Below are 27,205 nucleotides of genomic sequence, written 5' to 3'. Positions count from 1 at the left end.
CACAATGTAACTCTGCCACTTCGGAGCACTGTGGGACTGACAGCTTCTGCTGCCTGTGATAATAGGATTGAGGCCAGTTCTGTGTTTTGTGCTCTGCCAGTGATAATCAACTTACTGTGTGTGAGAAGGAGGTGCCTGCACTTTCCTTGTGTTCCAGGTGGAGGAGGAAAGCTCACATTTGTTCTGGTTGGTTAAAGAATTTTGCTCTGAGAATAATAATACGTGAACATTATTAGTTCTAAGGTATGGATGCGGGGGAGAATATGATGTATCTGAGGGAGCAACAATGTATCTCTGAATCACCAGCAACATGGTTCTGGAGAACTCAGCTCACCGACACAATATAACTGGTCTTTAAAATATCTTCTTCCACACTCCTTTCCTGATGCCTGCAATAGATGCACTTTGTGAAACTCCTCACATCCTCACCGTCAGGCTGTGTTTCCACTGTTCACTATCCAAGAATAACAGACACGGTGAGATTGCAACTGAATCAGGAACGTTCACTGCTGATTTGGGGAAAGAAAGCAGCAATGAGGTGGTTTACTTTCTCTGTTACATTACACTGTCCACACACAGCCCAAGAATGGCCTCTCCTTTCCTCCACTCACTCCATGAAACGGAACTAGTTCCTGCTCCACTCTGCCTCTTACACACAGCCCCCAACTGAACTACACCAAGAACGTTCACTACTGGTTTGAAGACAGAAAGCAGCAATGATTGTAAATATCAGATTCTGTCCATTCTGTCTCCCTTACCCTGGACGCACGCTGTCTACACATAGCCCGAGAATACCCTCTCTCTTCCCCCACTAACACCATACACTGAGATTGGTTCCTGCTCCATGCTGGTTCTTACACAGAGCCCCTGACTACCGCTGAATTTCCCCCTTATTCTAAGATCATGCCCTCTAGTTCTAATCTCCCCCATCAGTGGAAACATCCACTCTGCATCCACCTTGTCAAGCCCCCTCATAATCTTATACATTTCGATAAGATCACCTCTCATACTCCAATGAGTGGAGGCTCAACCCTCTCAACCTTCCCTCATAAGTCAACCCCCTCATCTCCAGAATCAGCTGAGTGAATCTTCTCTGAAATGCCTCCAAAGCAAGTATATCCTTTCATAAATATGGAAACCAAAACTGCACGTAGTATTCCAGGTGTGGCCTCACCAATACCGTGTATAGCTGTAGCAAGACTTCCCTGCTTTTATACTCCGTCCCCTGTGCAATAAAGAACAAGATTCCATTGGCCTTCCTCATCAATTGCTGCACTTGCATACTATCCAATTTGTGTTTCATGCACAAGTTCCCCCAGTTATGCTGTACTGCAGCACTTTGCAATCTTTCTCCACTTAAATAATAACTTCCTCTTTTATTTTTTCTGCCAAAGAACATGACCTCACACTTTCCAACATTATACTCCATCTGCTAATTTTTTTCCCACTCACTGAGCCTGTCTATGTCCTTTTGCAGATTTTTTGTTTGTTCCTCACACATTGCTTTTCCTCCCATCTTTGTATCGTCAGCAAACTTGGCTATGTTACACTCAGTCCTGTATTCCATGTCGTTAATATGGATTGTAAATAGTTGGGGTCCCAGCACTGATACCTGCAGCATCCCACTTATTACTGATTGCCAACCAGAGAATTAACCATTTATCCCAACTCTCTGTTTTCTGTTCGTTAGCCAATCATCTATCCATTCCAATATATTACCCCCAACCCTGTGAACTTTTACCTGATGCGGTAACCATTTTTGTGGCACCTTGTGTAATGCCTTCTGGAAGTCCAAATACACCACATCCACTGGTTTCTTTTTTATCCACTCTGTTCGTTACATCCTCAAGGAATTCCAGCAAGTTTTGCAAACATGATTTCCCCTTCATAAATCTATGCTGACTCTACCTGACTCAATTTTGCTTTTCCAAATGTCCTGCTGCTGCTTATTTAATAATGGACTCCAACATTTTCTCAACCACAGATGTTAGACTAACTGGTCTATAGTTTCCTGCTTTTTGTCTGCCTAATGTTTTCAATAGGCGTATCACATTTGCAGTTTTTCAATCTGCTGGGACCTCGCCAGAATCCAGGGAATTTTGGTAAATTACAACCAATGCATCCACAATCCCCGCTGTTACTTCTCTTAAGACCCTAGGATGCAAGCCATCAGGTCCAGGGGATTTATCTGTCTTTAGTCCCATTATCTTACCGAGTAACACCTCGTTAGTAATTGCGATTGTGTTAAGTTCCTCCCCCACTATAGCCCCTTGACTATCCACTATTGGAATATAATTAGTGTCCTCTACCGTAAAGACTGATGCAAAATATTTGTTCAGAGTTTCTGCCATCTCCATGTTCCTCATTACTAATTCCCCAGACTCATCCTCTAAGGGACCAACATTTACTTCAGCCATTCTTTTCCTTTTTATATACCGACAGAAACTCTTGCTATCTGCTTTGATATGTGTGTTGAGGTTTCATCTGTGTGTGTCAGTTTCTGGTATGTTAGTCTGGGTTTAATCTGTAGCTATTTGTTCCTGCTACTTGATTGTATGTTTTCGACTGTACCTGTCAGTTTCTGCTATGTGAATGTGGAATTTACTTTGTATCTGTCAGACTCTGGTATGTGAACATGATTATCAATTTTACTTTTAACCTGTATTTCTCTGATATGTGAGTGAAGATTTTGCCTGCTACCTGTAATTTTTCTGATGGTTTTACTCTGCCCCTATCAGTTTCTTCGATGCAAGTAACACATTTACTTACTGCCTTTCAGTTTCCCGATATGTGCACACGGGATTTACACTTTACCTCTCACTCTCTGTTATGCAAGTGGGGATTTTATTCTGTTACTTTCACTTTCATATATGTGGATGTGTGTTGCATGCTGTATCTGTCAGTGCATGGCACGGGAATGTGGATTTTAATCTGCACCTGTCATTTTCTGGTATGTTCGGGGGGTTAAATACTGAATCCGTCAGATTCTGAAGCATGAATATGGCTTTTGTTCTGTACCTGTCAGCTTCTGATATGCGAGTGTGGTTTATACTGTCTGTTTCACATTTTTTCTGATTGATGATTGTGTGATTTAATCTCTACCTGCCAGCTTCTGGCAAGTGAGTGTTGGTGTTTAATGTACCTGTCAGTGTGATCTGTTTCAATGGTGAAACAGCATCTGATTCTATTGCTCCATGTGGCAGTAAGATTCACAATGTAACTCTGCCACTTCGGATCACTGTGGGACTGACAGCTTCTGCTGCCTGCGATCATAGGATTGAGGCCCGTTCTGTGTCTCTGCACTCTGCCAGTGATAATCTACTTACTGTGTGTGAGAAGGAGCTGCCTGTGCTGTTCCTTGTGTTCAGGGTGCAGGAAAGATCACATTTGTTCTGGCTGGTTGAAGAAGTTGCTGTCAGAATAATAATACGAGAACATTATTAGTTCTAAGATATGGATGTGGGGGAGAATATGATGTATCTGAGGGAGCGGCAATGTATCTCTTGACCACCAGAAACACGGTTGTGGAGAACTCAGCTCACCGAAACAATACAACTGGTCTTTAAAATATCTTCTCCCACACTCCTCTCCTGGTGCCTGCAATAGATGCACTTTGTGAAACTCCCCACATCCTCACTGTCAGGCTGTGTTTCCACTGCTCACTGTCCAAGAACAACAGACACGCTGAGATTGGAACTGAATCAGGAACATTCACTACTGATTTGGGGAAAGAAAGAAGCAATGATTTGAAAGTTCGGGTGGTTTACTTATCTGTAACCTTACACTCTCCACACACAGCCCGAGAATGGTCCCTCCCTTCCCCAACTCACTCCATGTTCCGGAACTAGTTCCTGCTTGACTCTGCCTCTTACACACAGCCCCCGACGGAACTAAATCAGGAACGTTCACTACTGGTTTGGAGAGAGAAAGCAGCAGATTGTAAATAGCAGATTCTGCCCATTCTGTCTCCCTTACCCTGGACATACGCTGTCCACACACAGACCGAGAATGGCCTCTCCCTTCCCCCACACACACCACACACTGAGACTGGTTCTTGGTCCACTCTGCCCCTTACACACCGCCTCCGACTACCCTGAACTCCCCCCAGACTCAATGCCGATCTCTGAGCCCAGCTGCGGACACGCTCCCAAAGCGCTGCTCTGCTGTAAGGAGGCTGCTACTCGTTGCCTTACCCCGGGGCCGCGGTGTGGCCATTCCCGGCTGTTTTCAACCATCTTCTTCTGCTCACTGAGTGAATGGCGATCACAGGCAGGGCTGGGGGAGGGGAGGGCGCATGCGCGCTCCTGCTCACTGGAAATCGACACAGGGGGCAGGGCTTATCCGCGCATGCACAGCTCTCTGCACTAATTCAGCCTGTAAAAATCAAAGTGCACTTTTCCAATTTACTTTTATCAGAATCTGAGCAAAGGAACTGGGCCTGGAGGGAAAGGATGGAGAATGATTAAAGCTGGGAGCCTTGTCCCTTGGAGATGCTCAGTTTGTGATCATTCTGTGCAGGGTGTTTCTGTCCATGAGCCCGTCTTCACAAAGCAATCCTGCAGCAACATCGAAGGGATGAGGGAGTGGGAGTGTTTTCTGGGACCGTACAGGATTTAATATCTGACAGAAACAGTCTGAGATCAGTTTAATTAGAGTAAAACACTCGGTCACTGAGAGTAATACCGAACGGCCGTGAGCTGCAAGATTGCAGAGATTACAACAGGCAAGCGAGGGTTAAATGTGGGCCATTGTTTCTCTCACTCTCTGACACTGTCCCGCAGTGTGGGATTAATAATGTCTCTGTCTCTGGTACAATATCAGTGAGAGAGGAGACTGCATCTTTTGTCTCTCCAATGGGAACTTTCAGGATGAAACGGGACTTCACAGGTCAGTCTGGAACTGATATTGTGCATGTCGTTCTGTGTCTCACCGCCCTACCTCGCACTCTCCTGTCTCTCCTCTCCAAGTCTATCTGTCGCTATCCGCTCTTGTACTGGTTGTGAATGTTACTTAGCGTGATGTGGAAACACTGTTGGAGGTGTAAGACTGATAATGTCTCTGTTTCTCTCTCTGGTGCAATCTGCGAAGGTGTGGCACTGTTATTGAGCGTAATATGGTGATACTGATACAAAGTGTTAGACTGATTCTGTGTGTCCATCTGTCTTTTCCACTGGTGCTGTACATGAATGTGTGATACTATTATTGAGCATAATATGGAGACACAGTTCGTGTGTTTAAGACTGATACTGTGTCTGTCTCTCTATCACTCTCTCTGATAGCCATCTCTGGGTGTTGAGTATGGGATGTCACCATCATAGGCAGTCACTCGGAATCGAGGAAGACTTGCTTCCACTCTAAAATATGAGTCTTTAGGTGGCTGAACAGTCCAATACGAGAACCACAGTCCCTGTCACAGGTGAGGCAGATAGTCGTTGAGGGTAACGGTGGGTGGTACTGGTTTGCCGCACGCTCTTTCCGCAATGACACTCTAGGTGCTCAGCGCCCTCCCGGTGGCATTTCCTCCACTTAGGGCGGTCTTTGGCCAGGGACTCCCAGATGTCAGTGGGAACAATGTGTTCAATGACGGCCAGTCTCACGTTCAGGTTCCTTCTGTTTTGTTTTCCTATGAAGCCAGTCCCGCTCTATTGATTCACTGATCTGTGCAGCGTTTGTTGATCTAGATTCCTATATGTTCGACATATTTGTAACTGAGAATGACTGAGACTTATTCCTGATCAGGAAACTCTCAACTTAATACAAGAATACAAAAGCAGAGATTAATGCCGTCGAAATCGATGTCCATGAAGACCCGGAGATTGTTGCCGGCCATGGTGCGGGAGGGTTTGCTGAGATGCCGAGCTCAGTGTGTGAGAGACTGTGAGGGCAAGTGGCGCGGAGAGTCACTTGTAATCCATAGAACAATAAGCAGCCCTTTCAGATACTATGGGTGACTCTGAAAAGAGCCGTTCTATTATTAGATTCAATCCTGTCCGGTTACTTGCTCTTGGACACACTGGCGGTTTTCTTGGACAGCAGCACAGCCGAGATATAAGCTCGCACTCTGCCCTGAGCGATGGTCACCTTTCCCAGCAACTTGTTGAGCTCCTCGTCTTTGCAGATGGCCAACTGCAGATGTCTGGGGATGATGCGGGTCTCCTTGTTGTCGCGGGCTGCGTTGCCGGCCAGTTCCAGGATTTCAGCGGTCAGATACTTGAGCACAGCAGCCATGTAGACCGGGGCTCCGGCACCCACACGCTCAGCGTAGTTCCCCTTCTGCAGGAGCCTGTGAACACGGCCCACAGTGAACTGCAGTCCGACCCGGGAGGAGCGAGACTTGGCCTTAGCCCGAGCTTTACCGCCGCTTTTTCCTCTTCCCGACATTTGCACAATCCACACGTTCAGAGAAAGAATGAGAAACTTCTCCCACATCTGCCTTTCTTATACTTTCTGCAGGAATGCCGGGAGTGAACTTGTGATTGGTCACTCTGTGGAGCATTTCATTGGTTATCGGAAAAGACCAATCACAGTTTGTTTAGCCCACTAATGAAAGCAGAGCCGAAATTACTGTCTCCAACAGTCAGAATAACGATTTTTAAATTCAAAAACCCCGCCAAGCATCGTTAAAATAGGGGATTATGTTAATAAATTCACTATTAGTCAAAGATTTACCAACACGTTTTAATTTATTTTTTCTTATACCACATATCCCTTGCAAGTTCCAGGCTGTTACAATCAGGATTAAATTCTGTAACGGGCGGGAAATAATCACCACTGATTCTGTAACGGGACACATTCCAACTCAATCTTTCTAAATGTTGGATTTCAAAGATTATCGATCGATCCCCCGCAAAGGCGGGAGTGAGACCAGAACTGGGAGTCTTTCTGTGAAAAGAGAAGAGGGACAGAGTGTTCAAACTGCCGCGGTTCTGGTCTCTAAGAATTCCCATTCTGGGTTGTTACACTGCGGAGAGTGTCCGGTTAATAAACGGACTGACCCGCAACAGGAATTGAAAAATAAACTTGAGATAGGCTTGCGAGAGAGAATGTGTGACTGATACCTGAGTCTCAGCCCCTAAGCAAACTCTTAGTTCGGCAGGCGGTGTAAATGAACGGGTCTGAGACAAAAGTCAAATTGCGACCAGGGACCGTGTTTGTAGTTTGTGGACGGGAAATTCCAGCGACACTGAGGTCGAACCGGACAGTGAAGCTGCGAAATTTACAGCTGGAACTGCAAAGGTTCTCACACTTGTTCAGGAAATAATTAGTGATTTGAGTCTAAAGGGAGGTGCGTTTGTGGAGCTCTTTCAGAGAGGTTGTGCGTGGCACTCAAAAGAGCCGTTGTGTTTGGGTTTGATCTCACAGGACAGTGCGCAGTTTTACTTGGAGCTGGTGCACTTGTTCACCACCTTTGTCGCTTCCGACACGGCGTGCTTGGCCAACACCCCGGGCAGCAGCAGGCACATGGCGGTCTGGATCTCCCGGGAGCTGATGGTGCGTCGCTTGTTGTAATGGACCAGGCGGGAAGCCTCACCTGCGATGCACTCAAAAATATCGTTCACAACCGAGATCATGATGTCCATGGCCTTGGAGGAGATGCCGGTGTCGGGGTTCATCACTTTGTAGATGTAGATGGAGTATCACTCCTATCTCGACTTTCTGCGCTTCTTGCCATCCTTCGGTGGTGTTTTCTTGATGACTTTCTTGGCTGTAATTTTTTACTTTCCGTCAGCCATCATCTCGGTCAGTCCGACGCAGATTTAAAGAAACTCTGTTCCGAGCCCGCAGTATATGGGCAGCCCCACACTCCGCCCACATCCCTATGCTAATGAGGGGTGGGTGGCTATGATTGTGATTGGTTCATTGGCTGCCTTTTCAATATCCATATCTCTCTGTATCTCTCTGATTATCTCTTTAAACATCCAATCAGATTTGTTGCTCGCCACAATCACACATTCTTGAATGAGGTCATCAATTACAACTCTTCCTGATTTATAGTCTGTTCTTTGTGTTTCTATTCTGTTCTCAGGCAAAAATCTTATGAGTAGATTCATTAATGTTTTAGTATATATTGAATGAACTGAACAGCAAACTCGCTGTTTGTGGATCTACATTACTACTGTTCAACAGACATTGACCGGTTTATAACTGAAATCGACTGAGGGTCACCTGGTTAGGAAACTCCCAGCTTATCAACCGCAGGGATTTAATATTAAGCAGAGAAATAGTGACTTGGATTTATATTGCGCCTTTCAGGACTATCGGACTTCTGAAGGTGCTTCGCAGACAATGAAGTACTTTTTGTAGTGTAGACGCTGTAGTAATGTAGGAAAGGCGGCAGGCATTTCGTGCACAGCAAGCTCCCACAAACAGCAATGTAATAATATCTGGATAAGTTGTTGTGTTATGTTGATCGAGGGATAAGTTTTGGCCAGGACACCAGGGGTAATTGCCTGCACTACTTCAAAATAGTGGCTGTGAAATTTATTACGCCCACCAGAAAGAGTCGAAGGGGCCTCGGTTTAACGTCTCTTCCTATAGATGCAACCTCCAACAGTGCAGCACTCCCTCATTGGTGTGTCAGCTTCGACTTCGTACTTAAGTCCATGGAGTGGGACTTCAACCCACAACCTTCTGACTCAGAAGCGAGAGTACTACCAACTGAAGCACAGCTGATAAGTTTGTGATCAATCGTTCAGTTTCTTCAGACAGTAAGCAGCCCTTTCACCGATAATAGAAACATAGGAATACAGAAATTTACAGCAGAGAATGAGGCCATTTCGGCACATCGTGTCCGCGCCGGCCGACAAAAAGCTGCACGGCCCTTGGTCAGCAGCCCTAAAGGTTACATATAAACCTATGAACAAAGACAGAAAGGCAAAGAGCACCCAGCCCAACAAGCCCGCCTCACACAACTGGGACACCCCTCATACTGAAACATTCTACACTCAACCCGAACCAGAGCCATGTGATCTCCTGGGAGAGGCAAAAACCAGGTAAAAACAAAGGCCAATTTAGTGAGAAAAAATCTGGGAAAATTCCTCTCCAACACATTCAGGCGATCGAAATGAGTCCAGGAGATCACACTGGCCGTATTCAATTCCCTGCAGTACTTACCATTATATCTGCACCGTCCAACAAAACGTCATCCATTCTAATCCCAATTACAAGCTCGAGGTCAGTAACCCTGCAGGTTACTGCACTATAAGTGCCCATCCAACCATCTATTAAAAGTGCCGAGGGTTTCTGCATCCACCACTCTTCCATGCAGCGAGTTCCAGATCCCCACAATCTCCTGCATACAAGAAGCCCCCGAGCCCCACTCTCAAATCCCCTCTAACCCTTCCACCAACCCACCCGAAAACTATATCCCCTTGTAATAGACCCCGCCACCAATGGAAATAGACCCTCACTATGTCCAAGACCCTCAATATTTTGTACACCTCAATCAGGTCTCCTCTCAACCTCCTCTGTTCCAATGAGAACAAACCCAGCTTATCCAATCTGTTCTCAAAGCTAAGATTCTTTATTCCAGGTAGCATCCTCGTAAATCTCCTCTGCACACTCTCTAGTGCAATCACGTCCTTACTATAATATGGCAACAAGAACTGCACGCAGTACTCCAGCTGTGGCCTAACTAAAGTTATATTCTTATGTTCTATGCCTCGACCAGTAAAGGCAAGTATTCAGTATGCTTTCTTAACCACCTGATCCACCAGGCCTGCTACTTTCAGGGATCTGTGGACCAATGGTGGAGCTTTGGAGGCGTGGCCTATTCACTTGGAGCCTGGAGCAGTGAGAGAAGGAGCTACCTGCTGTTGCTCCTGCCTGGAGGCCGAGAGAGAACCCTGAGATCAGCCCAGGAAGAGGAGGAAGGGGCTTACTACAATTCAACATCCAGAGGGAGAGGATTAGAGCAGAAAATTCAATAACTTTATTACTGCTGCAGAGAGTTGGAGAGAGGGGGAAAAAGAACAACAACTATCCAGTGTGGAAGCAGGGAGAAACTTCATCAACCAAAGGTGGGTGTGATTTGGTGCATTCCCCTAAATACTTTGTTGTATCGGTGATGGCAGGAAAGGAGACCATTTCGAGGGCCGGAACATCGCGGGGGGTGTGTGTGTGTGGATGTGTGTGTGGGGGTCTTGCTAAATAACTAGGCGCCACACACCACTGAAGCACACCCCCACATTGCCTAGCCTGGGATAGCTTGAGCTACCTGGCTGAAGACTGATTAATTACCCTATTTAACATCGTTGGGAATGTGTGCCTGGGTGGCTCCAGCTACTCCAGGTGAAGACATCTTCTCCCCCCACCCGAAGACCATCTACAAAGACTGTGTTTTTTGCCATCTGGGGAGAGCACCCCAAGAAACATCCAGCCATCGCTGTGAGGGGAGACCTGTCCTCACAGCTTCTCTCTTTCCCACCCCCCACTCTCTTTCTCTGTCACACTCTTTCTCTCCCCTCTCTCTCTGAGAGCCCTTTCCTCCTAATTGAAAAAAACAATTAAGACAACTGAGCAGAGGGAGCAAGGCCCCTCCCCAATTGTCAACCAGGGGAGAGGTGTGCCTCATTCAGAGCTCCTCTGCTCATACACTTAAACGAGGACAATTAAGAACTTTAAGGCCTGTGACTTTGGGGTGGGTGTAGCCCTTAAAGGGAACTCATGATGGCGACCCCATCCAAGCCGGTGACAGGGCCAGCAAAGACATATGCACAGGCGGCGTCCACATCCACGGCGCCTCCTGCTGCCCTGCCACCTTTCAGACTAATAATAAAGAAACACGGCGTCAAGAGCTACACTCACACCACAATGAGCATCGAGGAGTGCATGCGGGCGATGGCTGGGGTAGTCGGCCCCTCGGCCATTGTCGCAGACTCCAAGATGTCTGGGAAGGCTGTTTTATTCCTGGGGTTGGAGCGGGCGGTGACCCTGGCCCTTGAAAAGGGGCTCACGGTGGGCGGGACATTCCTGCCGGTGGACCCTCTCGAGGCCACCATGCAGAGGGTCATCCTTTCTAACGTTCCGCCCTTTGTTCCCGCTCCTCCTTCCTCACCTACACCAACTGGGGGAGGTAAGGTCAGGGATCAACCCCATACCGCTTGGCCTCAGGGAGAGCAGCCTGCGCCACGTCTTCTCCTTCCGCCGCCAGCTCTTTGTCTGGCTGGCGCGGGAGGAGAAAATGGAGGGTAGTTTTAATGTGGTGCACGAGGGGACTGCCTACCGTGTCTTCTGGACGTTGGATGGCGTGCGGTGCCATGCCAGTAGGGAGGTTGGGCATGTTCGTAAGAACTGCCCCGCCTCCAAGGCCGCCAAACCACCGAGGGCGGCCAAGCCTGCTGCCGCCGCCACCCCCCGCCTAGTAGCGTCTGCATGCCGGGAGCTGTGGGTGTGCGGGCATCGTCGGGGGCCTTAGTTTTCACGGCCTCCGGCTGGGGGGAGGGAGAGCGTGCGATCGGAAAGAAGGCACGGAGGAATGGGAAACATCTCGAGGCGGGTCGCCTCAATGCGCCAGACACTTTGATCACCGCGCTCAGCCCAACCCTGTCACTGGCGAGCGCGGGGTGCCCCGAGCCCTTGACCAATATGACAGAGCGGCTCGGGCACGGGCAAGATAAGAAAAAGGGGGAGTGGAGCGGGAGGCCTCGGCAGCCATGGAGGTCTCCCTGTCTCTGCGCCCCCCCAAGAAAAAAGGAGGATACTCCAATGAGGCGGAGGGGGAACAACATCTCTCTGCGGAGTAGTCAGTGCCTGCTGCATGTCCCGCGTCCCCCACCAGTGCCCACAAACTGCGCCGTAGGCAAGAGGAATCTGTCCCCGAGGAGGGTGTGGCAGTCGAGGCTGCCCAGCCTCTGCCTCCCGGGGATGGAGTGGAAGATCTGCCTGTCGTGGGGGGCGTGGGGCTAGCGGAGGAATGTGTAGCCACCGGGTCGAGCGTCCCGGGGACTGAGGTGGGCGGGGCCGAAAAGGCCGAAACTGAGCCCGCCCAGCCAATATCTAACTTCCCCCGGGACTTGCACAACTTGTCAGAAAGTGAAAATTTAAAAATCTTTAATAAACATCCACAGACTGGGCCGGGGGGTGGCGGCGGGGAGGGGGAAGAAAACCAACCCTCGCCCCCTACTTTGGAGCTGGGGTACTTGGAGGACGTGGAACTTTTCTTTGACCAGGTCTCTCCATGTTCCCCGGCTCCTGGGGTGGAGGAGGAACCCCTTACGCTGTCGGTTCCTGACCCGGCACCGGTTTTAAAAGAGCCCAGTGGGGACTCTTCTGCCGACGATCCTGGGGGTGGGATCGGGGCAGAGCCAGGACCGGATGGAACGGCCGGGCCGTTTGCCGTACATCGTGTGGACGACGGGCCGACTGCTGGCGGCGACCTCCCAGAGGGGGACGGGGACTCGGTGGGGGACGAGGGAAAAGATCTCGAGTCCATCGCCAGTGAGGTGGTGGATCTCCTTGTGCCCGCCGCTGAGTCCCCCCTCATTCCTGCAAAGGAACTCCGGGACTTTTTGGTCCAGAGCCAGGGTCGCCGCAACCGAGCCCATCTGGCCCTGGAAAGATGGTCCGAGCTGGGGCTGCTCATCGCGTCCGTCCGCGCCGCCACTAAATCCATGGCCGCGAGCGGGCCCTTATCAAAGGCGCAAGGCCTTGAGCTGCGCCGGCTCAAAAGGTTCCTCGCTGGGCTGCTGAAGGAGTGGATGTCAACAAACGACTCCACTTCCTCCGCACAATAGGTTAGGTAGAGGTTGCACTCTGCTTTTGTCATGAAGATAATCATAGCCAGCCTCAACATCAACGGCGGCAGAGAGGCACGCCATAGATTTAACAAATTTTCGCTCCTGCGGGAGGGGAAATATGCGGTGTGCTTCCGGCAAGAAACCCACCATTCCGGGAGACAAAGCCACGTGGCTCCTGGAATGGCAAGGAGAGGTCCGCATGAGCCACCTCACGACCACTTCTTGTGCTGTGGCCATCTTTTTGGCCCCGCATTTTCAGCCGGAGATCTTGGGGGTCGAGGAGCCCGTGCCAGGCTGCTTGCTGCACATCACGGTTTGCCTGGGGGACGTGCTGCTCCATCTCGTGAATGTGTACGCGCCTCAGCCCAGCCCGCAGCAAACGCGTTTCTTCGAAGAAGTATCCCCTCTTCTTGGCTCCGTCGACGTCGGTGACTGCATTGTCCTCAGGGGGGGTTTTAACTGCACCCTCGAGGCGAGGTACCGCTCCATGCCCCGCAGAGCATGACGGCGATGGAGAAGTTGAGGGAACTGGTCGGGTCCTTGTTGGACGTCTGGCGAAATCTCCATCCCGACTCCAGCGCCTTTACTTGGGTGAGGCCTGGAGTAGGATGGTCCAGAGTCGACCGCCTTTACGTGTCTCGGGCATACATTTCCTGCGCCCCGGTGGCCTCCACACAGTCGGTGCTGTGTTCGGACCATCACCTGGTGTGGGTGGAGCTCGCTTTACTCCGTGCGAGGACGGGGTCCGCGTACTGGCATTTTAACAACCAGCTGCTGGAGGACGTGCGGTTCCAGGACTCGTTCCGTCGTTTCTTGGCTGACTGGAGAAGCAAGCAGGGGGTCTTCCCCTCCTTGAGGCTATGGTGGGACATGGACAATGCTCATTTCTGCGTCTTCTGTCAAGAGTACGCGAGTGGGTCGACCAAGAGACGGGTGGCCAGGTTCGGGCGCCTAGAAAAAGAGGTGCTCGACCTGGAGTACCGTCTTGGTCAAGTCGTCGAGGACCCGGCCCTGCGGATGGTGTACAAAGCGAAGAAAGCCACGCTGAAGGACCTGCAGCTCATCGGGTCCTGAGGCGCGTTCATGAGGTCGCGGATCCGGTTCCTGCGGGATCGGGACCGCGGCTCCCCCTTCTTCTACTCGCTGGAAAAAAGACAGGGTGTCCGTAAGTAGCTCTTGACGCTGCTGGCCAACGATGGCTCTCTCGTCTCGGATCCGGAGGGCGTCAACAACAGGGCCCGTGAATATTACGGGGCTCTGTTCTCTCCGGAGCCATCCAGTGAGGAAGCGCGTACAATTTTGTGGGAGGACCTGCTGAAGGTCGGACCGGAGGGCGCCGAGAATCTGGAAGCTCCGCTAAGCGTGGTGGAGCAGACCGGCGCCCTCGACCGGCTCTCGAGGGGAAAAGCCCCGGGTCTGGATGGGCTGACCGTGGAGCTCCACAGGGCATTCTGGGACGTCCTGGGGGGTGCTACGCGCGGGTCCTGGGGGAAAGTCTGGCGACCGGGGAGATGCCCCTCTCTTGGCGCAGGGCAGTCATCGTCCTGCTGTCGAAGAAGGGCGATCTCCGCCTCCATAAGAACTGGCGCCCGGTCTCCCTCCTCAGCACGGACTACAAAATCTTCACCAGCGTGATGTCTCCTCGCCTTGGCGCCGTGCTGGACCACTTGATCCACCCCAACATGTCCGACACGGTCCCGGGCCGGACAACCCACGATAACATCCATCTGGTCCGGGACCTCATCCATCATTCACAGGAGGCTGGTCTGTCGGTCACCTTCCTATCTCTCGACCAAGAGAAGACATTCGACAGGGTGGATCACGACTATCTGTTCGGAACTCTGCGCGCTTTCGGGTTTGGGATGCATTTCGTCGCCCGGATCCCACTTTTGTATGGCACCGCGGAGTGTCTGATAAAGGTTAACGGTTCCTTGACGGCGCCCCTTCACTTTGGGAGAGGGGTGCACCAGGGATGCCCCATGTCCGGCCAGTTATATGCCTTCTGCGTGGAGCCTTTCCTGCGCCTCCTGCGGACGAGGTTGACGGGACTGGCTTTGCAAGGGCCGGGCGTGGAGGTCGTCCTCTCGGCTTACGCCGATGATGTGCTCCTCACAGTAGAGGATCCCGCTGACCTGCGGAGGATGCGTGAGTACCAGGAGAATTATTCGGCCGCATCCTCCGCCAGGATAAACTGGGAGAAATGTTCCAGATTCCTGGTGGGTCAGTGGCGGGTGGACCCCTTGCCGGAGGAGCTCAGGCCTTTTGCCTGGAGCTCGATCCATCTCCTCTATCTGGGAGTCTACCTTAGCCCCGACGAGGAAGCCTGGCCGGTGAACTGGCAAGAGCTGGAGGCCAAGGTCGCTGCACACCTAGGGCGCTGGACAGGAATGCTCTGCGTGCTGTCCTACAGGGGTCGAGCGCTAGTCATAAACCAGCTGGTGGCCGCCAGGTTGTGGTACCGGCTGGTCACATTGACCCCTCCCCCTGCGTTTATCACCAAGATACAGAAGAAGCTGGTGGACATCTTCTGGAACAACAGGAAGCACTGGGTCGCTGCAGCGGTCTTGAGTCTCCCGCTTGGGGAGGGCGGTCAGTCGTTGGTGTGCGTCAGCACCCAGCTCGCGACTTTCCATCTTCAGTCCCTGCAGAGATACCTGTATGTCGAGCCCCCTCCAGCTGGCATGCTCTGGCGACATATTTCTTCCTCCAGCAGCACGGCCTCAACTACGACATGCAGCTCCTGTTTGTGAGCTTGGCGCGCGTCAGGACCGCCCTCCAGGAGCTGCCTGTCTTTTACAAGGAACTCATCAGGGTCTGGAACAAAGTCTCCACCACGCGCAGCTCTCCACCGGCTGGAGTGGCGGCTGTCCTGCAGGAGCCATTGCTCGGGAATCCGCACCTCCACGACCGAGGTTTTATGTGGCGGTCGGACGAGAGAGCTGTGGCTGGTGAGGTGACCAGTGTCAGGGACCTGCTCGATGGCGGAGGAGCGGGCTGGATGGCGCCAGACACACTGGCACGGTGCCTAAATTCTGCCAACGTCCGCCGCGCGGCCGATGCCATCGAGTCGCTAAATACAGCTCTGGGCCCCGACTCTGTTGGGTGTGTCGAGGAGGCTCAAGCACGTGGGGAAATCCCGTCCGAACTGACCCCCGTCCGAACGGAATTCCTCATCGGCGCCAAACCCCGGAACCTCCCTTGGGAGCCGGCACCTCACAACTTGAGCCGCCATGAGGAAATCCCCAACATGCCTTTCAGTTCCGCGCGGAGGGGTTTCCTGTACGGGCTGTTCCTGCACACTCTCAACTTTGCCATCCTCGCCTGCCATCCAGACACGCCATGGCGTACCATCTTGCCGTCCAGAGGAGGCGGGGGTTCCCGATGGAGGGCATTCTATGCGGGAGTCCTCCCACTATTTATCGAGGACTTGGCCTGGAGGGTGGTGCACAGAGCAGTGCCATGCAATAACTTTTTAAGCCCGTTCACGGGCTCCCAGGCCGCCTGCAATTTTTGCGGTCTGGAAGAGTCCGTGTTCCATGTTTTTACCGAATGCACGAGGTTGCAGCCCCTGTTTTGTTATTTAAAGGGGCTGCTCCTGAAATTCTGGCTGCACTTCAGTCCCACACTCCTAATCTTTGCGCACCCTGTGCGGAGGGGAGCGGGTAGGTCGAAGGGCCTCCTCGTCGGACTGCTCCTGGGCACGGCCAAGGGTGCCATCAGCCGGTCCAGGCAGCGGGCGGTCGAGGGGGTCGTTCAGCCTGACTGCCTGCCTCTCTTCCGCGCGTACATCCGCGCCAGGGTGTCCTTGGAGATGGAGCACGTGGTGTCCACCGGTCCGCTCGCGGCCTTCTGCGAGAGGTGGGCACCGGAGGGACTGGAGTGCATCAACACGCCCGGCAACCAAATTTTAATTTGATCTTATGTTTTAAAAGTTCATTTGTTTTAATTGCCGGTGTTTTTAGTGTCCCCCTCCCCTTTTATAGGGGGCACTTGGAGGAAAAAAAATATATATGATTTTAGTGCCCAAAACAAAACTAAAAAAAAAAATCAAAAACACACCAAAAAAAGGGCCTTGAAAATGTTTGTTGTGTCCCCCAGATCGTGGGGACACGATTTAATGATTTACTGTTTTAGCTTTCTCCCAAAACGTGTTCTGTGGACCAATGGTGGAGCTTTGGAGGCGTGGCCTATTCACTTGGAGCCTGGAGCAGTGAGAGAAGGAGCTCCCTGCTGTTGCTCCTGCCTGGAAGACCTTTGTGAGACCTGTGGAACAGCCCAGGAAGAGGAGGAAGGGGCTTACTACAATTCCAATTCATCCAGAGGCAGAGGAGGAGAGCAGAAAATTCAACCTTTAATACTGCTGCAGAGAGTTGGATAAAGGGGGAAAAAGAACAAAAACTATCCAGTGTGGAAGGAGGGAAAGACTTCATCATCAAATGGTGGGTGTGTTTTGGTGCATTTCCCGAAAGACTTTGTTTTATTGGTGGGGGGAGAAAAGAAGATTTCATCGAGACCCGGAACATCGCGGGGGGTGTGTGTGTGTGTGGAAGTGTGTGTGGGGGTCTTGCTTCAAGCTAGGCCCCACACACCACTGAAGCACCCCTCCTCCATTGCCTAGCCTGGGATAGCTGGAGCTACCTGGCTGAAGACAGATTAATCATCCTATTTAACATCGTTGGGAGTGTGGCTGGGTGGCTCCAGCTGCCCGAGATGAAGATATCTTCTCGCCCCACCCGAAGACCATCCGAAAGACTGTGTCTTGCTTTTTCTCCATCCTCTGGGGTGTGACCCCAAAGAAAACACCCACCCATCGCTGTGAGGGGAGACCTGCCCTCACAGCTTCCCTCTTTCCCACCCCACCGCACTCTTTCTCTGTCACTCTCTCTGCCTCTCCCCTCTCTCTCTGAGAGCCCTTTCCTCCTAATTGAAAAAACAATTAAGACAACTGATCATAGGGAGCAAGGCCTCTCCCCAGTTGTCAAGTAGAGGAGAGGTGTGCCTTATCGAGAGCTCCTCTGCTTATACACATAAACGAGGCCAATTTAAGAACATTAAGGCTTGTGACTTTGGGGTGGGTGTAGCCCTTAAAGGGACCCCGTGATGGCGACCCCATCCACGCCGCTGGCAGGGCCAGCAAAGACATATGCGCAGGCGGTGTCCACATCCACTGCGCCTCCTGCACCTCCTGCTACCCTGCCACCTTTCAGACTAATAACAAAGAAACAAGGGGTCAAGAGCTACACTCACCCCACAATGAGCATCGAGGAGTGTGTGCGTGCGATGGCTGGGGATGTCGGCCCCTCGGCCATTGTCGCAGCCTCCAAGATGTCTGGGAAGGCTGTATTCTTCCTGGGGTCGGAGCAGGCGGTGTCCCTGGCCCTTGAAAAGGGGCTCACGGTGGGCGGGACGTTCCTGCCGGTGGACCCTCTCGAGGCCACCGCGCAGAGGGTCACCCTTTCTAACGTCCCGCACTTTGTTCCCGCTGGGCTCCTCCTCCCTCATCTACACCAACTGGGGGAGGTACGGTCAGGGATCAACCCCATACCGCTGTGCCTCAGGGCTAGCAGCCTGCGCCACATCTTCTCCTTCCGCCGCCAGCTCTTTTACCGGCTGGCGCGGGAGGAGACGACGGAGGGTAGTTTTAATGTGGTGCACGAGGGGACTGCCTACTGCGTCTTCTGGACGTCGGACGGCGTGTGGTGCCATGCCTATAGGGAGGTGGGGCATGTTCGTAAGAACTGCCCCGCGTCCAAGGCCACCAAACCACCGAGGGCGGCCAAGGCTGGTGCCGCCACCACCCCTCCCCCTAGTAGCGTCCGCTTGCCGGGAGCTGTGGATGCGCGGGCATCGTCGGGGGCCTTTGTTTTCACGGCCTCCGGAGGTGGGGAGGGAGAGCGTCTGATCGGAAAGAAGGCGCGGAGGAAGGCGAAACATCTCGAGGCGGGTCCCCTCAGTGCGCCAGACAATTTGATCACCGCGCTCAGCCCAACCCTGTCACCGGCGAGCGCGGGGTGCCCTGAGCCCGTGCCCGAGCCCTTGACCATTACCGCAGAGGGGCTTGGGCGCGGGCAAGGGAAGGAAAAGGGGGGAGTGGAGCGGGGGGCCTCAGCAGACATGGAGGTTTCCCTGCCTCCGCGCCCCAAAGGAACAAAAGGAGGCGCCGCTCCAATGAGGCGGAGGGGGAACAACATCCCTCTGTGGATGAATCGGTGCCCGCCGCATGTCCCGCGTCTCCCACCAGCGCCCCCAAACTGCACCATAGGCAAGAGGAATCTGTCCCCGGGGAGGGTGGGGCAGTCGAGGCTGCTCAGCCTCTGCCTCCCAGGGATGGCGTGGAGCATCTGCCTCTCGTGGGGGGGGCGGGGCCAGCGGAGGTAATGCGTTGCCGCCGGGTCGAGCGTCCCGGGGACTGAGGCGGGCAGCGCCGAAAAGGCCGAACCTGAGACCGCCCAGCCAATATCCAACTTCCGCCAGGATTTGCTCGACTCGGCAGAAAATGAAAATGTAAAAAATTTTAATACACATCCACACGCTGGGCCGGGGAGTGGCGATGGGGATGGGGAAGAACTCCAACCCTCGCCCCCTACTTTGGTGCTGGGGTACTTGGAGGCCCTGGAGAATTTCCTAAACCACGTCTCTCCGTGTTCCCCGGTTCCTGGGGCGGAGGTGGAACTCCTTCCGCTGTCGCGTCCTGACCCGGCACCGGTTTTAAAAGAGCCCAGTGGGGACTCCTTTCTCGACGATCCTGGGGGTGGGACCGGGACAGAGCCAGGGCCGGATGGAGCGGCCGGGCCGTTTGCCGTACCTCGTGCGGTCGACGGGCCGGCTGCTGGCGGCGACCTCCCGGTGGGGGACGGGGACTCGGTGGGGGACGAGGGAGAAGATCTCGAGTCCATCGCCAGTGAGGTGGTGGATCTCCTCGTGCCCGCCGCTGAGTCCCCCCTCATTCCTGTAAAGGAACTCCGGGACTTTTTGGTCCAGAGCCAGGGTCGCCGCAACCGAGCCCATCTGGCCCTGGAAAGATGGTCCGAGACGGGGCTGCTCATCACGTCCGTCCGCGCTGCCGCTAAAACCAGGTCCCTTATCAAAGGTGCAAGCCCTTGAGCTGCACAGGCTCAAAAGGTTCCTCGCTGGGCTGCTGAAGGAGTGGAGGTCAACAAACGACTCCACTCCCCCCCCACAATAGATTAGGTTGCACTATGCTTTTGTCATGAAGATAACCATAGCCAGCCTCAACATCAACGGCGGCAGAGAGGCACGCCATAGATTTAACAATTTTTCACTCCTGCGGGAGGGGAAATATGCGGTGGGCTTCCTGCAAGAAACCCAAAACGTTCTCGGAGACGAAGCCACGTGGCTCCTGGAATGGCAAGGAGAGGTCCGCATGAGCCACCTCACCGCCACTTCATGTGGGGTGGCCATCTTGCTGGCCCCGCATTTTCAGCCGGAGTTCTTGGGGGTCAAGGAGCCCGTGCCAGGCCGCTTGCTGCACGTCACGGTTCGCCTGGGGGACGTGCATCTCCATCTCGTGAACGTGTACGCCCCTCAGCCCGGCCCACGGCAAGCGCGCTTCTTCGAAGAAGTGTCAGCTCTTCTTGGCTCCATTGACGTCGGCGACTGCATTGTCCTCGGGGGGGATTTTAACTGCACCCTCGAGGCAAGGGACCGCTCCGGTGCCCCGCAGAGCATGATGGCGATGGAGAAGTTGAGGGACCTGGTTGGGTCCGTCGATTTGGTGGACGTCTGGCGAAATCTCCTTCCCGACTCCAGCGCCTTTACTTGGTTCAGGCCTGGAGTAGGATGGTCTCGAGTCGACCGCCTTTACGTGTCTTGGGCGTACGTTTCCTGTGTCCCGGCGGCCTCCATGCGGCCGGTGCAGTGTTCGGACCACCACCTGATGTGGGCAGAGCTCGATTCGCTCCGCGCGAGGATTGGGTCCGCGTACTGCCATTTTAACAACCAGCTGCTGGAGGACGTGTGGTTCTAGGACTCGTTCCGTCGTTTCTGGGCCAACTGGAGAAGGAAGCAGGCGGGCTTCCCCTCGAGGCGATGGTGGGAGGTGGGCAAGGCTCACTTCTGCGTCTTCTGTCAAGAGTACACGAGGGGGTCGACCAGGGTCGGGCACCTAGAAAAAGAGGTGCTCGACCTGGAGTTCCGTCTCAGTCAAGTCGTCGAGGATCCGGCCCTGCGGATGGTGTACAAAGTGAAGAAGGCCGCGCTGAAGGACCTGCAGCTCGTCGGGTCCCGAGGCGCATTCGTGAGGTCGCGGATCCGGTTCCTGCAGGATCTGGACCGTGGCTCCCCCTTCTTCTACTCGCTGGAAAAAAACAGAGTGTCCGTAAGCAGCTCTTGACGCTGCTGGCCGACGACGGCTCTCTCGTCTCGGATCCGGAGGGCGTCAACAACGGAGCCCGTGAATATTACGGGGCTCTGTTCTCTCCGGAGCCGTCCAGCGAGGAAGCGCGTAGAGTTTTGTCGGAGGACCTGCCGAAAATCTGGAAGCTCCGCTAAGCCTGGCAGAGCTGACCGGCGCCCTCGACCGGCTCTCGAGGCGAAAAGCCCAGGGGCTGGACGGGCTGACCGTGGAGTTCCACAGGGCATTCTTGGACGTCCTGGGGGGCGACTACACGCGGGCCCTGGGAGAAAGTCTGCCGACCGGGGAGATGCCCCTCTCCAGGCGCAGGACAGTCATCGTCCTGCTGCCGAAGAAGGGCGATCTCCGCCTCCTTAAGAACTGGCGCCCTGTCTCCATTCCTCAGCACAGTTTACAAAATCTTCGCCAGGGCGATGTCTGCTCGCCTTGGCGCCATGCTTGACCAAATGATCCACCCCGACCAGTCCTACATGGTCCTGAGCTGGACAATCCACGATAACATCCATCTGGCCCGGGGCCTCATCCATCATTCCCAAGAGGCTGGTCTGTCGGTCGCCTTCCTATCTCTCGACCAAGAGAAGACGTTCGACAGGGTAGATCACGACTATCTGTTCAGAATTCTGCGCGCTTTCGGGTTCGGGATGCATTTTATCGCCCGGATCCCACTCTTGTATGCCGCCGTGGAGTGTCTGATAAAGGATAACGGGTCCTTGACGGCGCCCCTTCGCTTTGGCCAGTTTTATGCCATCTGTGTGGAGCCTTTCCTGCACCTCCTGCGGACGAGGTTGACGGGACTGGCTCTGCAAGGGCCGGGCATGGAGGTAGTCCTCTCGGCTTACGCCGATGACGTGTTCCTCATGGTAGAGGATCCCGCTGACCTGCGGAGGATGCGTGAGTGCCAGGAGATTTACTCAGCCGCATCCTCTGCCAGGATCAACTGGGAGAAATGTTCCAACCTCCTGGTGGGTCAGTGACGGGTGGACTCCATGCCGGAGGAGCTCAGGCCTTTTGCCTGGAGCACGACCCATCTCCTCTATCTGGGAGTCTACCTCAGCCCCGACGAGGAAGCCTGGCCGGCGAACTGGCAAGAGCTGGAGGCCAAGGTCGACGCTCGGCTAGGGCGCTGGACAGGACTGCTCTGAGTGCTGTCCTACAGGGGTCGAGCACGAGTCATAAACCAGCTGGTGGCCGCCATGTTGTGGTACCGGCTGGACACTTTGACCCCTCTCCCTGCAATTGTCAGCAAGATACAGAAGAAGCTGGTGGACTTCTTCTGGAACAACAGGAAGCACTGGGTCTCTGCCATGGTATTGAGTCTCCCGCTTGGGGAGGGCGGTCAGTCGTTGGTGTGCGTCAGCACCCAGCTCGCGACTTTCCATCTTCAGTCCCTGCAGAGATACCTTTACGTCGAGCCCCCTCCTACGTGGCGTGCTCTGGTGACGTATTTCTCCGCCAGCAGCACGGCCTCAACTACGACACGCAGCTCCACTTTGTGAGCTTGGGGGGCGTCAGGACCGCCTTCCAGGAGCTGCCTGTCTTTTACAAGGAACTCATCAGGGTCTGGAACAAAGTCTCCACCAAGCGTAGCTCTCCACCGGCTGGAGTGGTGGCTGTCCTGCAGGAGCTGCTGCTCGGGAATCCATACCTTCACGACCGAGATTTTAGGTGGTGGTCGGACGAGTGGGCTGTGGCTGGTGAGGTGACCAGGGTCAGGGACATGCTCGATGGCGGAGGAGCGGGCTGGATGGCGCCAGACACGCTGGCGCGGCACCTAAATTCTGCCAACGTCCGCCGCGCGACCGATTCCATTGAGTCGCTAAAAACAGCTCTGGTCCCCGACTCCATTAGGTGTGTCGACGAGGCTCAAGCACGTGGGGAAATCCGGTCCAAACTGACACCCGTCCGGATGGAATTCCTCATCGGCGCCAAACCCCGGAACCTCCCTCGGGAGCCGGCACCTCACAACTTGAGCCACCTTGAGGAAATCCCCTCCGTGCCTTTCAGTTCCGCGCGGAGGGGTTTCCTGTACGGGCTGCTCCTGCACACTCTCAACTTTGCCATCCTCGCCTGCCATCCAGACATGCCATGGCGTACCACCTTGCCGTCTGGAGGAGGCGGGCGTCCCCGATGGAGGGAACTCTATGCGGGAGTCCTCCCGCTAATTATCGGGGACTTGGCCTGGAGGTTGGTGCACGGGGCAGTGCTGCGCAATAAATTTTTAAGCCGGTTCACGGGCTCCCAGGCCGCCTGCAATTTCTGCGGTCTGGAAGAGTCCGTGTTCCATGTTTTTACTGAATGCACGAAGTTGCAGCCCCTGTTTTATTATTTAAAGGGGCTGCTCCTGAAATTCTGGCTGCACTTCAGTACCACACTCCTGATCTTTGGGCACCATGTGCGGAGGGGAGCGGGTAGGTCTGAGGGCCTCCTCGTAGGAATGCTCCTGGGCACGGCCAAGGGTGCCATCAGCCGGTCCAGGCAGCTGGCGGTCGTTCAGCCTGACTGCCTGCCTCTCTTCCGCGCGTACATCTGCGCCAGGGTGTCCTTGGAGATGGAGCACGCAGTGTCAACCGGTACGCTCGCGCCCTTCCGCGAGAGGTGGGCACCGGAGGGACTGGAGTGCATCATCATGCCTGGCAACCAAATTTTAATTTGATTTTATATTTTAAAGTTTAATTTGTTTTAATTGCTGGTATTTTTAGTGTCCCCCTCCCCTTTTATAGGGAGCATTTGGAGAGAAAAAAATATGATTTTAGTGACCAAAAAAAAAAATTAAAAAAAAATTAAAAACACAAAAGAACAGGAAAAAAAAGGGCCTTGAAAATGTTTGGTGTGTCCCCCAGATCGGGAGACACGATTTAATGATTTAATGCTTTAGTTTCCTCCCAAAAATTGTTCTTTGGACAAGCACTCCAAGGTCCCTTTTTAATCTACAATATTAAGCGGCCTACCGCTTAATGTGTCTACTCTTTCCTTATTAGCCCTTCCAAAGTGCATCACCTCACACTTCTCTGAATTAAATTCCATTTGCCACTGCTCTGCCCACCTGACCAAAAGATTGATATCCTCCTGCAGCCCATGACTTTGCTCTTCATTATCAACCACATAGCCAATTTTAGTGTTGTCTGCAAACGTCTTAATCATACTCCCTATATTCAAATCTAAATCATTGATATATACCACAAAAATCAAGGGACCCAGTACTGAGCCCTGCAGAACCCCACTGGAAACATCCTTCCAGTCACAAAAACATCCAGCAATCATCACCCTTTGCTTCCTATCTCCAAGCCAATTTTGGATCCAACTTGCCACTTTGTCCTGGATCCCATGGGCTTTAACCTTCATGACCAGTCTACCATGTGGGACCTTATCAAAAGCCTTGCTAAAGTCCATATATACTACATCGTACTCTTTACCATCATTGACCCTCTTTGTTACCTCTTCAAAAAATTCAATTAAGTTAGTCAAACACAATCTTCCCTTAACAAATCTAGGCTGATTGTTCCTAATTAATCCTTGCCTTTCCAAATGCAGAGTTTCCCTGTTTTTCAGGATTTTTTCCAATAATTTTCCCACCACGGAGGTTAGGCTGACAGGCCTGTAATTACTCGGCCTATCCCTTTCTCTCTTCTTAAACAAGGGTACTACATTGTGGGTGGCTCTGAAAAGAACCAATGTGTTATTAGATTAAATCTTGTCCACTTTACTTGCTCTTACTGGGCCCAGCATTGGATTTATTTGTCAGAAGCACTGCCTGGATTTTTGGCTGTTCAGCCATGATCGTTTTGAATTGTGGGGCAGAATTTCCAGAAGGCCACATAAGAGGTTACAGCACAGGATAAAATGTCATGGGTTTGGGGACAATCTATTAGCATGGATAGAGGATTGGCTAACAGAAAACAGAGAGGCGGGATAAAAAGGTCATTTTCCGGTGGCAAACAGTAACTAGTGGGGTGCCGCAGAGATCGGTGCTGGGGCCTCAACTATTTACAATCTATATTAATGATTTGGATGAAAGGACTGAGTGTAATGTAGCCAAGTATGCTGATGATACAAAGATGGGTGCAGAAGCAAATTGTGAGGAGGACACAAGAAAACTGAAAAGGGATCAGTGAGTGGGCACATTTTTGGCAAATGTGGGAAAATGTGAGGTCATCCACTGCGCAGAAAAAAGTAGTAAAACAAAGTATTATTTAAATGGAGAAAAATTGCAAAATGCTGCAGTACAGAGGGACTTGGGGGTCCTTGAGCATGAAACACAACAAATTAGCATGCAGGCACAGCAACTAATCAGGAAAGCAAATGGAATGTTGGCCTTTATTGCAAGGGGGATGGAGTATAAAGCAGAGAACTCCTGCTACAAATGTACAGGGTATTAGTGAGGCCAAACCTAGAGTTCTGCATTCAGTTTTGGTCTCCATTTTTAAATCAGGATATAATTGCATTGGAGGCAGTTCAGAAGAGAAGATTCACTCGATTTATTCCAGAGATGAGGTGGTTGACATATGAAGATAGGTTGAGTAGATTGGACCTGTACTCATTGGAGTTCAGCAGGATGAGAGGTAATCTTATAGAAACATATAAAATAATGAGGGATTTCGACAAGTTTGATGCAGAGAGGATACTTCCACTCATAGGGTAATCTAGAACTAGGGGGCATAGTCACAGAATAAGGGCCGCCCATTTAAAACTGAATTGAGGAGAAATTTATTTTCTGAGGATCATAAATCTGTGGAATTCTCTGTCGCAGAGAGCTGCGGAGGCTGGGTCATTGAATATATTTAAGGCGGAGATGGACAGAGTTTTGAGTGATAAGGGAATAAAGGGTTATGGGGAGCGGGCAGGGAAGTGGAACTGAATCCATGATGAGATCATCTATGATTGTATTGAATGGCAGAGCAGGTGCAAGGGGCCAAATGGCTGACTCCTGCTCCTATTTCTAATATTCTTATGTTCCAGGTGTCGATCTGATAGAGCAGCCCCTTGTGTGGAACCTTACCAAAAACTTTCAGGAAGTCTGGACAGGGGAGGGTAATGGGAGGTCTGGGACAGGGGAGGGTGAGGGGGGGGGTTTGGGACAGAGGAGGGTGAGGGGGGGTCTCGGTCAGTCTGGGACAGGGGAGAGTGAGGGGGGGTCTGGGACAGGGGAGGGGGGGTGAGGGGGAGGTCTGGTTCTGGGTCAGTCTGAGACCAGGATAATTGAGGGAGATGATGTCTGCTCCAATCCTGTACAGTGCCCGGTAAGTGGCGCACATTTCCTAAGTGTGTGCTGGGAATTGAAGATGATTGCTTTGTATTTCTGCACCCAGCCAGAGTCAGCATCTTCAGGGGAGGAGAGCTGCTGTGGATAAATGTAACTCCACGCAGCTCACAGTGAGAGTGGAGCTAACATGGGGGGGTCTGGGGGGCGGTGAGGCAGAGGGATCACTGCCCCCATGTGGTGACCCAGTATCCCAGATCTGTGGGGCAAAGCTCTGAGGTCTGGCGGCTTCTCCAGAGTCCGTGAGGTTCCACATGGTCTCTGTGGCTTCTCAGGTTGCAACGCAGAAAGTGGGGATTCGGCATCAATATGACCCAGGATTCATGATCAGCAGATTTGGAGAAGTTCCCCTTCTGTCTGCGGACCCTCCAGCAGTGACTCCCCCAGAGACTGGACAGTACGTGCATCCCCGTATAGTGTGCAGTATGTTCAGTGTCTGATCCTGAGCTGCCCCAGGGAGGGGGCAGTGTGTGATGTCCCTGTGGGGTGCAGTATGTTCAGTGTCTGACCCTGAGCTGCCCCAGGGAGGGGGCAGTGTGTGATGTCCCTGTGGGGTGCAGTATGTTCAGTGTTGACCCGGATCTGCCCTCATTCCTCCTGCTCCAGGGAATAGTCACGCTCCAATCAGTTCGAATTAATTGGAGGGACAGCATCATCTACTGGACACTGGTGGTATTTCAAGGCACATCATGTTCGGCTGCATCCCAGAGAAATCCAAAACCATCCTGCAGGTTCAATTCATTTTATTGTCAATTACTTAACAAACTTGAGCTTCATTTTTGTAGCTTTCAGTATTTGAATAAAGCCTTTTGATATTTTGTATCAGTCTTCATGGTA

General features: G+C 52.6%; 2 protein-coding genes across 7 annotated transcripts in view; both read right to left on the bottom strand.

The window, feature by feature from the left end:
• The window catches only part of LOC139229893 (zinc finger protein 664-like), a 55,498-nt gene that overhangs the window by 6,670 nt on the left and 21,623 nt on the right, over nucleotides 1–27,205 (bottom strand). For 5 of the 6 annotated variants that reach the window (XM_070861528.1, XM_070861531.1, XM_070861529.1 and 2 more), the window contains one exon: nucleotides 3,327–3,412. The gene's annotated coding sequence lies outside the window, so the exon portion shown is untranslated. Of the gene's footprint in view, nucleotides 1–3,326; nucleotides 3,413–3,542; nucleotides 3,718–27,205 lie in introns of all 6 variants that reach the window. The other variant, XM_070861530.1, reaches the window with a different exon arrangement.
• On the bottom strand, nucleotides 5,995–6,381 carry LOC139230253 (histone H2A type 2-A-like). The gene has a single exon (XM_070862083.1). The coding sequence runs from the start codon at nucleotides 6,379–6,381 to the stop codon at nucleotides 5,995–5,997; it is 387 nt and encodes a 128-aa protein (XP_070718184.1).

The sequence above is a fragment of the Pristiophorus japonicus genome, chromosome 19, assembly GCF_044704955.1.
Source record: "Pristiophorus japonicus isolate sPriJap1 chromosome 19, sPriJap1.hap1, whole genome shotgun sequence".
Taxonomy (NCBI): domain Eukaryota; kingdom Metazoa; phylum Chordata; class Chondrichthyes; family Pristiophoridae; genus Pristiophorus; species Pristiophorus japonicus.
This window is presented reverse-complemented; position numbering and strand designations above follow the sequence as displayed.

Coding starts and splice junctions, on each gene's coding strand:
- LOC139230253 (XM_070862083.1), bottom strand. CDS start 6,381: ATGTCGGGAAGAGGAAAAAGCGGCGGTAAAGCTCGGGCTAAGGCCAAG.